At 41.1% G+C, this 16,868-nt stretch overlaps 1 protein-coding gene across 1 annotated transcript in view; it reads right to left on the reverse strand.

Moving 5' to 3' along the window:
• ASIC3 (acid sensing ion channel subunit 3) overlaps positions 1-16,868 on the reverse strand; it is a 463,599-nt gene that overhangs the window by 111,652 nt on the left and 335,079 nt on the right. Inside the window, exons 4-6 of the mRNA XM_069645979.1 lie at positions 15,392-15,542; positions 8,728-8,784; positions 5,042-5,195 (exon numbers count right to left, since the gene is read on the reverse strand). Coding sequence (XP_069502080.1) covers positions 5,042-5,195; positions 8,728-8,784; positions 15,392-15,542 — 362 coding nt within the window. The remainder of the gene's footprint in view (positions 1-5,041; positions 5,196-8,727; positions 8,785-15,391; positions 15,543-16,868) is intronic.

A 16,868-nucleotide genomic window follows, 5' to 3' on the forward strand; every position in this document is an offset into this window, starting at 1 on the left:
TACTCCCTCCTGGATAGTAATCAGGGATGGAATGTAGATATGGATTATGATATGATTATGACCCTGATAATGTGCGGGCACCAGGCCTGGATGGTCTGGCAAACATAACTATAAAAATGCACCTAGTCTTTGAGACAACATTGTGTTACATGTATTTAACCCGATGATGATATCAGGTGTCGTCTTGCAATCACATCCCCGTTTTTAAGGAAGGTAACCCCCTGGACCCTTCTAACTATAGACCTATTGGACATCACTGGGAAAACATTTTCCTTGATTCTTCTAATCCATCTAAATAGCTGGGCATTAGAAACAGGCAGGTTTGAAAAATTACAATTTGATTTTAGAAAACACTGGGGAACTGGCGTAAATGTTCTAATGCCAAGAGTTCTGTAGGAGGATGTGAGGAATAAAGGCAGGAAACTCAATGATGCCTGTAATGATTTAATGACAGCGTTTGACTAAGTAAATTTAGCCCGATTATTGTGGAAATTATCTAAATGTGCTATGCTAATAGATATTAGTACCCGGCGGGAGGGAGGTTGGCAGCCTCCCAGCCAATGAGGAGGCTCAGAATGGGCAAATTAACACATGGTTATTCCCCTGCTACGAGCCTGCTCACGGGTGGAGAGCTGCCATTTTCCCCCACCAGGGAATCAGGTAAGTGCCCCTCCTATGCTCCACTTAACTGCTTTTTTGCTCCTCTTCGGGAGTGGACACGCTCAGAACACTTCTGTCTCCAGCACGTCTGCTCCCGATCTGCGATACACCACCATGGAAAGGGAGACGAGACTACGTGTTGTCCCATTTCCGTTTCCATGGTGGCAATTTTTTTTGTTGACTTTTTTTTTAATGGCTGCCATGGAAAGGCAGACAGGACTATGTTTGCCCTTCCTTGGTGACCATATTTTTCCCCTATTTTTCTGCTGCGAAACAGAGCTTTTCGCAACAGTAAAAAATGCTATTAGTACCACGGTCTTACAGGCCACGGTACTATTAGCCATAAGCCCCTCGCAAGGGGGGCATTACCACTTCAGGTAATGCCCGTGGCCCTTTGTTAAGGCCCTCCCTTCACTCAGGCCTGTAACTATGGGTCCCGGGGCATTACCTGAAGTGGTAATGCCCCCCTGCTCGGGGCTTATTGCTTACTTCTTGGTCCCCTAATGGACTTGCCCAATGGAACCAGTTTGCAAGTCTGTTTAAATAATCAGGGTTTGATTTATAATGAAATTGCAACTGACAGGGGGCTCTGCCAGGGCTGTGTTCTTGCCCAAGCACTTTTTAATGTACACCTATACGAGCTAGGGGAAGAGCTTGCAAAAAGTAGGTTGTTTCCTCTGAAAATAGACACTACTTAGATCAGTGGTTCCTTTATGCAGATGCTGCTTTAAGCCTCTACATGTCAGGAAATGATATGAAGATCAATGAAGCGAAATGTAAAATAATGACCTTCGCTGAAGTATCTAATCGTATATCTCAGAATTGGGAACTTAATGTCCGCAGCCTTGCGGTGGTCAAATACAAAGTATTTGTTATAAGGTGCTGTGTCGATCTTCGAACTCCGCCTGGTTCCAGACCTTAAGCGTGAAGACTTGTGCCTTTTCTTCTGTAATGCTGCTCCTAAATCACAGCTATGGCAATTTCTCTGTAATTCCCATCATAATGTATTCTAAAATTAAGGCTATTCCAGTGTTGACCTATCAGGTGGAAAGCTTCTATTTGGAACACCTCTTCATATGGGATAAGTTAGAGGTATCAATTTGGAGAAAGGTTTTAAATCTGCCTAGGTGTGCATCAGTGCCTGAAATAAGGCAAGAGCTGGGCTTAGTCTCAAGGCAATCCATTGTTAGATGGAAGTGTATAACTCTCCATATTAAGCCTTTCAAGTCATTTGACAATTCAATGTTTGAAGACCTAAATAAGGTCATTGCGGTTCGGTCATTGTGTCAAATCAAGCATTGGAGAGCAAAGTGCAACCTATTTTTAGGGATAGGAGATATTCCTCTAGATTTCCTTATCTTAAACCCTGATGCTGATAAAAGAAATAAGTGGCTGGTAGATTGGTCAACTACCAAATCTTCTCTTTCAAAGTACTAATTGTATATCCATTATAATTATGAGGAAAAGAATTAGGCTCGATTTTGCCCTACTTGATTACATTTCCACATCCATTTTGTAGAAGAAAACGTAATTTTTGGAATTTTTTAAAAAAAATATATTAAAACGTAATTTTTAACCTCTTCCATACGCTCGGGGTGTTGAAGCTGTCGATTATTTGCTGGAAAAATTACAACATCTGCTTTTTCAATGTGTTTTGTTTATAAAATTTAGACCATTGCGGATTATAATTTCTGGACACAAATTTGAGCTAGTATTCAAATTTCGTTGATCTTGGCTGCAATTCGTTTTGTAATGTTCCTATTTCCAAATAATGAATCGATGACAGCCTTTTTTAGGTGAATAAATGATCAAGTAATTTAACTGTATATGATATAAATATATATATGAAGGTTATATTGTTGTTTATTTGGGAGATATATGTTATTGAATGCATTTTATGCTTAATTCTATATTTGTAATAACTTATGTATCCATGTATAAGGTTTGTTGCAAATCAAATCAAATAAAAATCTAGTTATCATTTTTAATAGCATTTTACAGATCAGTTCTGAAGTATGGCCCTGGATTCGCCAACTCCAGGGGAATTATACTTTCCAAATCCCTAGCAAATGATTGTCGATGTACAATCTTAGCAGGTGAGGATAGCCTTTGTAAGGCGCTTTCCAAGAGAATACCTCCCTAACATTTTTGTGTTGTAAACCATTCTGATATTTGAAATTGTTATATAAAGCTGCATTTAGAGGCAATGGAAATTAAATATTGGAGTTTAGATCACCCAAACTTTTGAATGAGTATACTTTTACTACATTTGTTGATTCATGCATTTTTATTCAACAGATTCAATGCAACATTTAGCCATTAGATTGGCTTCAGGGGCATCACATAAATACATAGAAATTAAATGCCTCATTTTGGCAGCCAAAAGGATCTGTTTTTATTTGCATTGGGCTACCGATAACTTCCTCCCAGACAATGCTGGAGGTGTCCATTTATTTATCAATTATGGCCACCTATCTTGCTGCGTTTAGGCCAAAATGACTCATAAAAAATGTCTGAATGCGTGATTTGGCCGATATTCGCCCATTTGAAAATTCCGAACGGCCGAAAAGTTCAACCAGATCACGCATTTTGTGCTGGGGGCTGATGGGGTGTCTGCCGCACCCCTGCTCACTATATTGTGAGCAGGGGTGGTGGGGCTGTCCCCCGCAGCCCTCCTGGAAAAGAAAAAGGACCCGGCACCGATAGTTCTCGATTACAGAAGTGAAAGGGAACAGGTGTCGCAGGGACACAAGGTAAGTAGGGATGTGGGGGTGGGGTTCCAAGTTGTAAATGTTCAGGGGAGAAAAGACCAAAGATTATTTTGGAAAAATAATCTTTGGTCTTTTCTCCCTCAAATTTCAATCGCAGGCTTTCAACCCAGATGCACCTTGCTGGAGTCCCTAACGAGTTGATACACCTTGTAGCACAATACTCACCAATAAGCACCCACTCGCAAACTTACAATTACATTTTCTGGCCCAAGCCCCAACACTATTTTGAGCGATGTCATATTCTGCTCATAACAAAAAAAAAATCCCTTTTGGCTGCTGGAATGGCGAGGCACATTTAATTTTCCTGTATTTGTGTGATGTGCTTTTAGTCGGTGTGGTGGAATGAATTTGACAGTAACACAGCTATTGACGCTTGCATGGTGGATATTTGTCAACAGTAGGCCTTTCTTGTAGGCATGATAAACCTTGACACAGAGTGTTTGCATTTTTTTTTATTCATTTGAAAACTTCATTACTCTGTGGTCAGTGTAATTTTTAGATGCAGCGAAGGCACTGTAAAATGCTTTCAACCCCTGGTTATGCCCTATGGCTATTTCATTCTGTTTATATTGATGAATTAATTGTTTCTTTTTTTACTATTTCACCGTCATACCTTCTAATCAGTATTTTTATCGACTGTTTTTATGAAGATTATTATGTAATAGATCATGTAATTTTAAACCTGGGATTTTTTTTTATCACCTTGCTCATTTGTGAAATGTTTATTTTTTAACCATATCACAATAAAAAACAAATATAAGCTAACTATTGTTTAGTAATTGATTATAAAAATTCTGTTTACATCGCAGAGGATTGTTTAATTATAATTGTTCTTTGATAGCGTGCAGGATCGAGATTCGAACCTGTGTTGCACTGAGTTGTCCTGCTTCAAAGACAAATGTGTTGCCCCTGAGCTATCCTTCTTCCCCGTTGATAATCGAAAGACCAGGCCATTTAACCGCTGAAAGAGCAGCAGGGATATTTCTCCTGTTCACTGTGAGAGTATCATTTCTGGAACAATCCAAAATAGATTATAATGTGTTAAAGAAGGGTTGCACAAGGTACCCTCACACACCCAGAACGCGAACAGCCTAGGAAAGAGCATTGAAGCTTCTCTCCCTCAGAGATTGGAATTTTCATGGCCAGAAACAGCACAAGCAAGCCACAAACAGAGGAGTTACAACACAGGTCTCCAGTCCTTCAGAACAGTCTTCCCCCGCTTAAAGACAGGTAGAGCATGAGCTGTAAAAGGGCAACTTTCCACACACATCCACCAAAGCAATGCAAATTCCCCATACACAAGGCACGAGCACGAGACAGGCGGTGACACTACAAGGTTCCCACGTTCGCAGGCGGTAGATAGAGTAGCATCTGGAAATGGAAACACCCGGGGCAGGATGGGGGGAGGCAACCCAAACACACACAGGACAGTCCAAGGAAATATTTATTTATTTATTCTCTATTGCTTATACCAAAATCCTAGCTCGGGAACAGCGGAGAGCTGTAAAACAGGTTTCCCTTACACATGGAAGATATGCACCGAGCAGGAGTCTGCAGTGCAATTGTCCGTGTACATGCAAACTAGGAACTGTCAAAAATCTCTGACTCACGAGATATACTGCTCCGTTTTCTGGTACTTCTTGGCCAGGTACTTAGCAGACGCTTTGCTTGGGATCTTCACCATGGACAGCTCCTTCCCATAGCGGGTCATACTGCAGGGGGTCTCACAAACACAATACTTATTGTCCTTCTCGACCAGAAAATCTAGAGGCAAGAAGGACAGAGAGAGAACATTGAAGGCAGTGGAGGTTCGGGGAACTGGGAAGGATGTTAGGGAAAAGATGAAGGTGCGGAAGAGAGAATAAAGGAGAGTTCGGGGAAGCGTGAAAGAACCCAGGTGGGATAGGTAGCAAAGAAACAGAGTAGACAAAGATGGGTCAAGGAGACCTGAAGACCCTCCGAAGAGACCTGATGGATCCAAAAGCAAAGCATAGGATCCCTGCAGTAGCAGCCAATCCAGAGGGGATCTGCTAAAGGAAATCTCTTCCACACAGGAGCCCCTGCCCATCCATCTATGGGTTGTAACAGTCAAATCCCTGCCAGCATACACAAGATCAAGGTTTCCACCATGGCTACCGGAAGGGGTCTGATTTCCAAGAGATGGAATTTGCAGGAGTGACTCCTCTAGCAACTCTTTTTGGGCCTGGAAGGATCAACACTCCTGCACCTTGCTCACAAAAGGCAAGTCTGCACACATATATGCTGACAAACAAATAATTCCTCCCCCTGTTCTGCAATACTCCGAGTATCTTCAGCAGATCATGCAACCTACAAGCAGTGACAGGCGCAAACCTCAAAACAATTCTTACTTCTTCTGGCATTTTCACTAATGCACCCTAAAAACAGAAAGTTACCTTTGCTCTTAATGTAAACATCTGATCCTAGTATGGATATGTATAATGCATAAAGGATGAAAGCATGGCAGACACTTTGCAATTCTGCATCATCAGCCCAGGTTCTGCCATGCCACCTGCTAGAGACATGCATGACCTCATCAGAGAGAGGAAGTTGGGCACCCTACATTAGCACAGAGTTGTGTTTCGCTGAGAGTTCTGCCCTGCGTTTGAGCACAATGTGCTCTATGACCACATCCTCAACCCGGAGAATACAAATGTTTCCTGGATCACTCCTACCTGTTCTCGCTGCTCATTCTTCTTCAGAGAATTCCTGCCACCTGAGAGGGCCTCAAGATGAGTGTTATGTCTAAAAGCCCCACCCATAACAAGGGACAATGCCGTGACACAGTCCCAGAGCATGGGGATAGAGGCAATGAAATCTGTTCATTCAAGTGTCATCACCAGGCCATGGAATACTCATTGTTTCCATGTTGATTCCTAGCCCCAAGTAACTGAGCACAGATCAGACCAACCTTGTCCTAATCCAGTAAGGAACTCCTTACCAACAACTCCAAATGCTTGGTCCTGAGACCCTACATAACCCCACACCTATCGACACACACACTATTCTAAGGTCAATTAAAGAGTTCATGTCTTAAATGCTATCCTCGTCTAGATGATAGAGGTCTGCACCTCCCCTCTGGGGCAGTAAAAATTGTCCTTGGTTAAAGTACTCAGTAAACCAGGTCAAACTGGAAAACACTTGGCTGAATGAAACATCCCACAGGGAAAGCCAGGCACAAAGCGTGTGTAGACCGAACACCACAAAGCTATCTATGCAGTGAAGCAAGAAATCATCCCCGGGTAAGACACTGGAGACTGCTGACAGAACTCTGGGATTGATTGCAGTGGTGCAGAGACTTGTCTCCCTGCAATGCAGCTCATCTTGCACCCCCTCTCCCTCCTCCCCGCACACACAGGAAAGCTGCAACCAATACACCACCTTCATTACAGAAAAGAATGAAAAACCAGGATCAACACTGTCCAAGCCAAAACAGCTGCACGTCCCCAGAGCTCGCTCACTAGACAGCCTCTCAGGTCTAGCCAAAAGCAACTGGAGGCATCAGAAGGCCCAAGACGCGTTCTCCAACTTGAAGGCCTTTGCATGGATTTGGTGACCAGTGCTTAGAAACCATTGTTAATGCAGAGATGCTGTGCACAGAGATAGCAGCATTAAGGCAGGTCACTATTTCCAGGAAACATCTCTAAGACCAAGATACACTAATTGGTCACTCCTCTTTGAAAGGACTCGCGACCCAGAAAATCCAAACAACTACCACCACATTACAGATAAACCATGTCATTACAGAAAAGGTTGCCACATCACAGAGCCAGAACTACATTGAGCTCACCACACCCTGGAAAATTTCTAATACTGTTTCAATTAATGCCAGAAGCGATATCAGATTAGGAATGCCGACTTGACATTGCGGAGCTACGAAGCATACACGTTCTGCTAGACGGTTGCAAGACATTTGATATGGTGGACAATAATACCCTCATAAACCTCTTGCAATTTATAGTAAATGTTTCAGTACCCGCTCTAAAATGGTTCTAATTAGCCCAGGCATCTAGCCCTCCCCAAGATCGCCCCTATTTTTTAAAGGTATATCAAAGAACTCATGGAACAACTCCAGTCTTAACATCTGCACGTCCACTCCTGCAGAGACCATACATAAATGTACCTGCTTGTGAAAGGCCAAAAGAACCAGGTCTCCAATGTATGTGCACTGGTTTTGGGGAAATTGAGAAGGGTATGTGTTAGAACAGCCTCATTTTAAATTGACATAAACTAAATTTATGGCCCAAAGTCTTCCTAAAATGTGAAGGAAGTTGTCCTTCTAAATCCTTCTTTGCTAAGAGAGCAGACATCAGTGAGGAACAACATAGAGGGAGACAGAGAGGGAAAAGGGAGGAGCAAACAATGAGACTGCCAGGTTTAAAAGAAACATGAGACAAGTAGGAGAAAAAGAGAGAGGAAGCAGGAAGACTTGATTTGAAGAGGAAGCACAGAGCAGAAAGAGGGAGAGAAAAGATGGAGTGAGAAGAGGAAAAGTGGAGACTAAAGAGAGACCACACAAAGACCAAACAGGAGAAGGAAAAAGAAGGAGTGAAGAGGTAGCTGGAACAGACATAAAAAACGGCAAGCGAAAACTGGCAGACGAATCAGGGAGCGTGAGCAGAGCGGGAGCAAAGAGAGACACAACAGGAATACTGAGAACTGGTAGATGGAACAGTCAGAAATGACCGGTAGGGCAGAGAGAAATACAGAGGAAAGACAGGAGGCAGAGGCAAAGACGAGGTGAAACAGCAAGGACATAGCAGGACACAAGATAAGGAACAAAACTGGCAGCTAAAAGATGGGTGGAAGACCAATATGAAGAGTAATGAGAGAATGAAAGAAAAGTGAAGTTACAGAACACAGAGAAAGAGAAGCGAGAGCGATAGAAAAATACACAGGCATAGATCGAGCCATGCAATCCAATATGAATACACATTTTAGCAATAACTGACTGGGTGAATCCCAGCTATTGTATTTTCAATGGAGATTGCACACTATTGTGAAAGATTGCAGCATATAGGAGTGGAGGCGACTGATATGATTAACCATAGATATATATTTCCAGAGAGGTTCCCATGCTTCTCCATCTACAGCATATAAGGCGAGAGAATGATTGAGCAGATTAATCGCATGTGCACACTCTCTATGGAGATCTCTCAGGATGGTTTCCAGATTGGATTTCATAATGTAAAGAGGAGGCGTGATTGTCTGAATCCCAGGCATGACTGCTCTGTGGCAGTACCATGGGTAGAACTACTTCCGTTTTGACGTTGCCTACCTAAGGCGGGATCTGCGCACTCCTTGTACTGTTCGGGTGTGCAGACTGTGGAATTGCCTGTGGAAAAAGTAAAAAAGAGCATCATCAAACCAAAACTGCCATTATTCTGGCCCATACTCCTCTTCTATTTTCCAATCCTAATCAGCATTCTACCAGTGGCCTCCTAACTTCCCTGGCTGCCAGTCAATCCAGGGTTCCAGATGTAGTAAATAAACACGTCATTGACTTATGATTTCCCCTTCAGGAAGGATTATTTTCTTGCAGTAATTATGCTTTCTGTTGTATGAGTGAGCGGACCAGGCAAGCCATCACTATTTCAGCTGCCCAGTCAGGTATCATCCTGATCTGCAGCCTGCAATCACACAGCATTACTGGATATTAGGAGAGCACACACACACCACACCATCATACACCAGTGCTGGGATCCAAGCAGAAACTCCAGTAAAGACCTCATCTTTCCACATACATCTTTACTAAGCAGAATGCATGGGTTATATGTGATTTTAATACTGACATTATATCTAATACATATATAATGAAACATTAACAACTTTTACAAAAAAATAACGACATAACTTTTACATCATGCATGTTATCTGTGTGCAGTCTGTTTCTATTGTCTGTGACTGCCATCTAGTGGACCTTTAAATAATTAGAATCCCGGTTTTGTAGTTTTTAAATGTCTTTTCATAAACTTTTCATTTTTACCATATTGCTTTCTACCTACTTTTGCCTTGTTAATACCTTTTATGCGGGACACCCCCTGACCTCTGTGTCCCCCTATACCTGTCTTTCCTCTTTTACATCCTCTCTTTATACTATTTTTAACTGAAGTCTATTTGGACTTTTTTCCCCACTTAAACCCAAACCTGCAATACTATATTATTGCCTATATTTCATAAATGTTTCATCCTGGCACTGTTTTTTGCCCTCTTTAGTCTTTTAATTAATTATCTTTACCCCTCCATTTACTGTCTCTCTATTTTCCCTGAAATGTAATCACTGCTTACCAATGTATGGCATCTGACTGTGGATCCACCACACCCACAAAATGCAGTAAGGCAGCGCCTGTTAATCTCTAAATGAATTCACTCTAAATTGACACCTATTCATCGCATATGTATGTATGAGGCAACAGATGAATGGGAAAGAAGTTGTGCATTGGCCTTCAGTGGCCAGGCAAGCCCAGGACCAAGTGAACAATGGTTGGGCTTCAGCTCATGAAGCACTCCTGCACCATAAGTCATCCCTCGGTTTAAGCCAAAGACAACACATTTAACAGAGGTCCATCTTGCAAGTCGCATGGAACCTCTATCAAATGATTTCATGTTTCCTTTGTATATCCGGCAAAAGCTATTGTCCAATTCCTGAAAGGCTACAAAAAATGGTCTGTGCAAGTGGTTCATAGCATTACTGATCATCGGTAGAACTATTACACGGTATCATCAGCTTGCTAGAGTATTTCTTTTGTTGTTTGCTGACAGGCCCCTGTGTATTCTTTAACTTAGGTATGTAATTATTCTTAGAATGATGCAGGCATGTTGCACATGTCTTTAAGGACTTTAAAGTACTCTTAGGGTTATTAGTGTATGTCTCCAATTCTGCCCTATGCCATGTACTATGGGGTTAGGGTTTCCTAACCACAAAGGCTTGGCTTAGTGGAAGAAATGTTCCCACACCCTTACCCCCTATTTTTTACTATAAATCCATATCATCATCTGAATACTTAACTTTCTGCCACAGTCTGTCTTCAATATAGGTTCCATCGGAGGACCTGATCGTCAAAGCCAGTAAAATGAATTGAAGAAGCAATCGGACTAAAAGAGGTGAGGGGTATATATAGTCCACGCTGTTAACAGAATAATTCATCATTCAGTATAAGTTATTTTTATTGCATACGTTATTCAACCGTGATATCACGTTTGGTATCCTAAAACAAAGTGAACACAGTCACATGATTTCTCAAACTGAAATAATACTTTTAAAGTAGTCTGTTTTAGTCAAACAGGTTAAAAAACAGTTAGTGAGAATTCTCAAAAAGCTAAAAAAGTTATAATAATACATCAATGTATTTGGAAGAGAGAGACAATCAGTGTTCTCTTTGTTTTAGGATACCAAACGTGATATCACGGTTGATACACGTATGCAATTAAAATAACTATATATTGAATGATATATTATTTTATTAACAGCGTGGACTGTATATACCCTTATTGATTATACTTGACCCCCACCACAGCTGTGCACCGGGGCACCCTTATTTGTTTATATACGAGGTGAGGGGTGTCAATAATAATACATGCTTAAGCAAATCCAACTTCATTGGAGATAGTCCCAAGCATTTCCGTAGCATGGCCACAGATTCCAAACACTCTTGCAGTTGCTCTAGAGTTGGCCGTATGTATGTTGAGGGACATACCATGCTAACAATCGAGACAAGGCGTGGGGTGTGCTTCTCCAGGGATATTTTTTAAAGGGTGTGGTAACTCCAAACACGTGATCCTTGCTATGGAAAAGTCAAGGTATAAAAGTGAAGGATGGAATAAACCCCCTTCCATTGCTCCAAGGACACTCCTAATGGCTAAACAGTCAAACCTACTGTGATTAGTGGATGGGCCATAGAGGGTCAGTGAAGTGAGGCACTGCACCCACTAGGGCATTACTTAAGGCAGCACTCCTAAGCCCCAGGGATTGGTGGGTTGGTGATGCTGGTGCAGAGTGGCACCCTACCCACCAAAAATACACAAAGGATGTGATTAGTTGAAAATTAGTGACATCTGTAGAGGGAAACAATACCCTTATCTAAAATGTCTACAGCATCATCCATTCTACATTATTGCTTCAGGGATGTGCTCCCTTGCGTCATGCTTCTGGATCCAAAGGGTTAACAAAATTAAATGTCCACTATTTATTAAGAAAGCACATACCATGTTTAGAACCTAATCAACAAAGAATGAGCTTTTATTGCAGAATATACACACATTCAAATATAATTAATACAAAATTGCATGTGATTTGATCCCCCTTCCTACATAGCTAACTAATCTGTGATGTTAAGATAACAGTGTATCATTGCAGAAAAGCATGTACGGTACGCAACATAACACTTCCAAAGACACGAAACAACGTGTGGTAGTTCCTCCAAATCTTAACACAATGACCTTTACATTGATCAGTTTAACAGAAAATAATATTTTACAAGGATAATCGAGGCCTTCACCCCCAACACACATTTCTTATAATTTCACAAAGTTCAGATCTATAAAAGTATCCATAGGCATGCAGAATATTTGGCAGTGTGTACTGAATGTGGACTACACAAATAGAGTTCCAAATCTTATAGGGTTCACATGGTCATGCCAGTCCTCCTATAAGCTTGTTTTGGCTCCCTCTTATTATTTTATGGAGGCGTCATCAAGGAAACGGCAATTTCCCATGTGAACATTGTAATGCCTGTAGGTACATAGCTAGGAAACAGCTGTTCTCATGTGAGGATTTTAGATGTTTTTTTCTACATGCAAAAACACTAAAGTGATATATGTTATAAAACATCCCTCTGGAAAGTTATACCTGTAAAACTGCTAGATGCATGAGCTTGAGAATAAGCAGACATAGATATACGATCAGGAACCAACAATTCACTGCACCATTGGTCAGCCACTAACTACATACAGACAAGCCACCATGAAATACTTGGGTGTGTGTGTGCACTGAATGTGGACTACACAAATAGTAGGTTACGGAACACTGATGAACTATTGTCTCTGCAATTAGGTTCACATGCAAACGGTTTGAATGAGACTTTATCAATCTGCTATGCTATAAAGGGGTATTTGCTCTATGCCTTGAACAAGTGAAGGAACAAGTAAATGTGTTACATCATAAGAGCCTGGCCCCAATGTTATGACAATGATCAGTGAAGTGATGGTACTTGTTAATATAGTTTCCCCATCTTGAGCACATGTGCATTGATTACTCATTATAAATCAGAGGACTCTGTCATTTTTGTATTCAAATGTTCGAAGGCATTTATTAAATAGGGGTGTGTGTCGAATGATTTATTTGCAACAGGAAATGGACTTAAGATGGCGATACATTTAAAATGCTTGGTGTCACCTTTTTCATTTTGATTACCAATAAAATGGACACCATACATGGGAGCCCCCTTCCATTATGGCATGCTATCTATGCTATCTAGTCTTCTTGGCCAGGTAAACCTGTGAATTCTGAATACAAGATGGTTGCTACACATTTACCATGCGGCATGGTGGCTGGAGGCTCTGTTCCCTAGAAGCATAATAACCTTGGTGGTAAGATCCTCAGCCATTGCTGGTCTTAATCAGTGTTTTTAACTAATCATTTCTATCTAGAGGAATTATACCTTAAGGACCACATTTTGCTTTTAGATGTAAGCAAATATCTTCCAGACAACATTTACTTGATGACCTAATAATGGGAAGCATCTATGCAGTACATACTAGCGAATCAGGTATACCTCTAGCTTATCTACATTAGCCATATTTGCCTAAATGAATTCTTTACACACCATTTCTTAGCTGGCGTTTTGTTGATTTCAACTTTACAGACTTCCTGCTGACATAAAATAATAAGCGAGAGTTGAAACAAGCTTGTAGGAGGCCTGGCATGATGATGTGAATGATATAATATGTGGAGCTGTGTTTCACATGCCTATGGATATGTTATATATATATCCAAATCTTGTGAAATGTACTTATTTATTTTATTTACTTATTCATTTGCTTTAAATCAAACTGCAGACCTTAACAAATATATAAATATTAAGTAAGAAGAGTTCCCATATCATCCAATTAATTTAAATATGTGTTGGCGACAAACTCCCCAATTTATTATTCGAAAAAGAATATTTTCTGTTAAACTGATCCATTTCAAAGTCATTGCATTATGATTCAGAGGACCTTGCACACAATGTTTAGTGTCTTTGGAAGTGTTATGGTGTTGTGTACTGCATATGCCTTTCTGCAATGATACAATGCTGTTTCAACATCACAGATTAGTTAGTTAGGTAGGAAAGGCGATCAACATATACCATTTGTATTAATATTGTTTGAACTTGTATATTCTGGCATTAAGCTATTTTTTTGTTGATTAGATTCAACCTATGTTTAGATGCTTGCTTTATATAGAATGGAAATTCAATTTTGTTCAGACGGTATAGATACTGCTTAAGAATTTCCTCTTAGTGAGGTCTCTCCTAATTTTATAGGATCTGGAAAAACAAGGCCTGGTCTGCTTCCTGTGGTATGTGATCATACCCTATTCTGGCATTTCATTAAAAGCATATCTTTTCTCTAATGGAAGCAAAAGAGGAATGTGTTTCACCAGATGCAACGTTGTCACAAACGTCTGTCACAGGTGCACCACTCCCACAGCAGGGCACCAGGGGCACAAGTTCACCACTGTTTCAGCAGTGCACCAGGGGGCCTTCTTATTCTAAGGACCTGTGTAGGATTCCTGTGTTGGATAAAAGAGGGAAGAAACACCTCGCCTTGGTGAAACCATAAGATAATTCCCAATGTACTGCTATTTAACTCAAGAGGATTGATGACCATTTGGATAAAATGTGGACATACCTTCCTTTTAACATCTCAACCCTTTAGTTGTGGATAACATCAACAATTACAGGTCATAAGAATCTGTGCAAGGATGTGAGAGAGTGTGATGGAGAGATAGAGATGAAAATACCCTGTGGTTTAAATATATGTTTAAAAGATGTATTGATTTAGATGTGGGGATTTGTTTTTCCAACCTTAATCATAGCCATGATCAATCACTTGTTTGAGGGTTGGCGCAACTCTACGAGCGACATGAGACTTTATCAAGAGGCCAAATGGGATAAAACAAGTAACCTTAGACATTATTAAAATGATGTCTGCATGGATTTTACATACAGAGATGATCCGTTTCCAAATCCCAAGAGCTACCTCTTCTCTAAAATAGTCAGATGTGCCAATAAAATAGCATACATGCCCGATATGATATTTGTTCAGAAACACTTTATACAACATTCCCTTTGGAGATGGACGTCCTAAAGCGAATGTTGAGAGCCATACTGATCCCTGCCAGTAGAGGACATTTTGAAGAGGTTGCCCATGTGTAACACATTTCATGAGCACTAAAGGTGTGCTGATCTAGATCGGGATCTGTACATTTGATTGTGGACGATGATGCAGAACCCTTATAAGGCTACTGTTGTAAATCGGGGGTCTGCAACCTTTACATCTCAAGATGTTTTGGACTACAACACCCATCAGCCTTAGCCAGTATAGTCAAAGTTGAGGGATCACAGGAGTCCTAGTTAAAAACACCTGGACAGCCATCCCTGTATGTAAATGGCTAAAACCTAAATGATATATGTGAATGCAATTTTGATATTATTGATACATAGGCCAAAGCTACAAAGCCAATTGTGAATTTCTTTGTGTGCACTGAAATGTCTACTTAACTATATATTGTGTTTATTTCAGTTGCCCTTTGCCTTGATGAATGTCGAAGGATCGAAACATCTGTGAATACATATTTCATAAATGAAAGCCCTTGCAGTAGACCTGTATTTAGCATCAGATGATGTTCCCAGGTTCTCACCATGTACACCCATGTCGGTGATATGGCCCCCGCCCTGTACCTGGCATATGCACCATCCGGCAATTGCAGTTCTCCAGGAGGTAGCGGGTCTCGCAGTCGATGCGGCAGGCGGTGATGCTGTACGTGCTGAAGTACTCGGAGTCGATGGGTGTGGACTTGCAGTCGCCCCATGGAGGCGGAAGATACATCAGCTGACATCACACAAGGGTTAAGGAAAAAGGCCAGAAGACAAGAGCGATAGAGCAGGGAGAGGAAGGGAGCGGGAGCGAGAGAGAATGCGAGGGCAATATCGATAGAATGGGATAGAGAGAGGATAAAATAACGTTTTGCAGAGAGATGAGGGCGGAGATAGAAAAGGGAGTGTAAAGGGGATGAAGAATGACAAGAAGAGCATAGAGGGAAAGAAAGTGAGAAAGAAATGGAGAGGGAAGGAAAGCCAGAAAGAAAAGGAGAGGGGAAAGAAAGAAAGAAAGAAAGAAAGAAAGAAAGAAAGAAAGAAAGAAAGAAAGAAAGAAAGAAAGAAAGAAAGAAAGAAAGAAAGAAAGAAAGAAAGAAGCAAAGAAAGGAAGAAAGAAATCAATGGGAATGAAAGTAAGAAAGAAAGAAAATAACAAATAGACACAGAAGGTAAATAAGAGAAAAACAAGATAACATAGAATGAAGCAAAGAATAAAAGAAAAATAGCATAGATTTAAAGATAGTTTAGTGAAGAATTGAAAAGGGGTGTATTGACAGATAGAATAAAGACAATAAAATAAGGAAGGAAAGAGGAATCACAAAGAGGTATTAGACAACCATGTACAAGGCCTGAGGATATTCTTTTTTGCACATAGGTTTCTAATCTAGTTCTGGCAGAATTCTACAAAGAGAGGGAGAGAGAGAGAGACAGAGGCAGAGACAGAGATAGAGATAAAAGAGAGAGAGGGGGAGAGAGAGAGGAACGGGTGTAAAGGCATGTATATATAGTGGGAGAGAGTGAGAGAAAGAGAAAATTACAGAATTACAGAGAGAATGAGTGAATGGAATGAAGGGAGAGGCAGAGAGCTAACTACACACCTTCATAGAAGAGGAGAATGCATCATTTCACTACACCTAGAAAGAAGAGTCACAATGAGGTACAGACACACGAGTTCTGGGAGATGTCCTCCAGGTAGCCTTCTGGAGGGGGAGAGGGGACATATGGAGATTGGAAGACCCCCTGGAGAGTGGTAGAAGGAAGGTGCCCTGTGCTTTCTGTGTTTGGGTGGTTGGGCTGTATATAGAGGGACCATTCTACAGTGCCCTCTCCTGACACCCCCCACTTCTACAATGGGGGTGGAAAATGTTGGCCGCCTCAGGTGAAGTGCCATTTTGTCACTACACGCTCTTGCAATGAGTGCTGTTGTATATGTAGTGGGCCAATGTAGCACCCTATGGTTTTGGTGGTGACTCTATAGGTGGCCGCTTAGAATGATAAATATGCCCCGCCCATCTACACTACACAACCGAATAGTGTAGCTCCGCCCAACCAACCTTAT

The sequence above is a fragment of the Ambystoma mexicanum genome, chromosome 2p, assembly GCF_040938575.1.
Source record: "Ambystoma mexicanum isolate Mex_15411 chromosome 2p, UKY_AmexF1_1, whole genome shotgun sequence".
NCBI classification, from domain to species: domain Eukaryota; kingdom Metazoa; phylum Chordata; class Amphibia; order Caudata; family Ambystomatidae; genus Ambystoma; species Ambystoma mexicanum.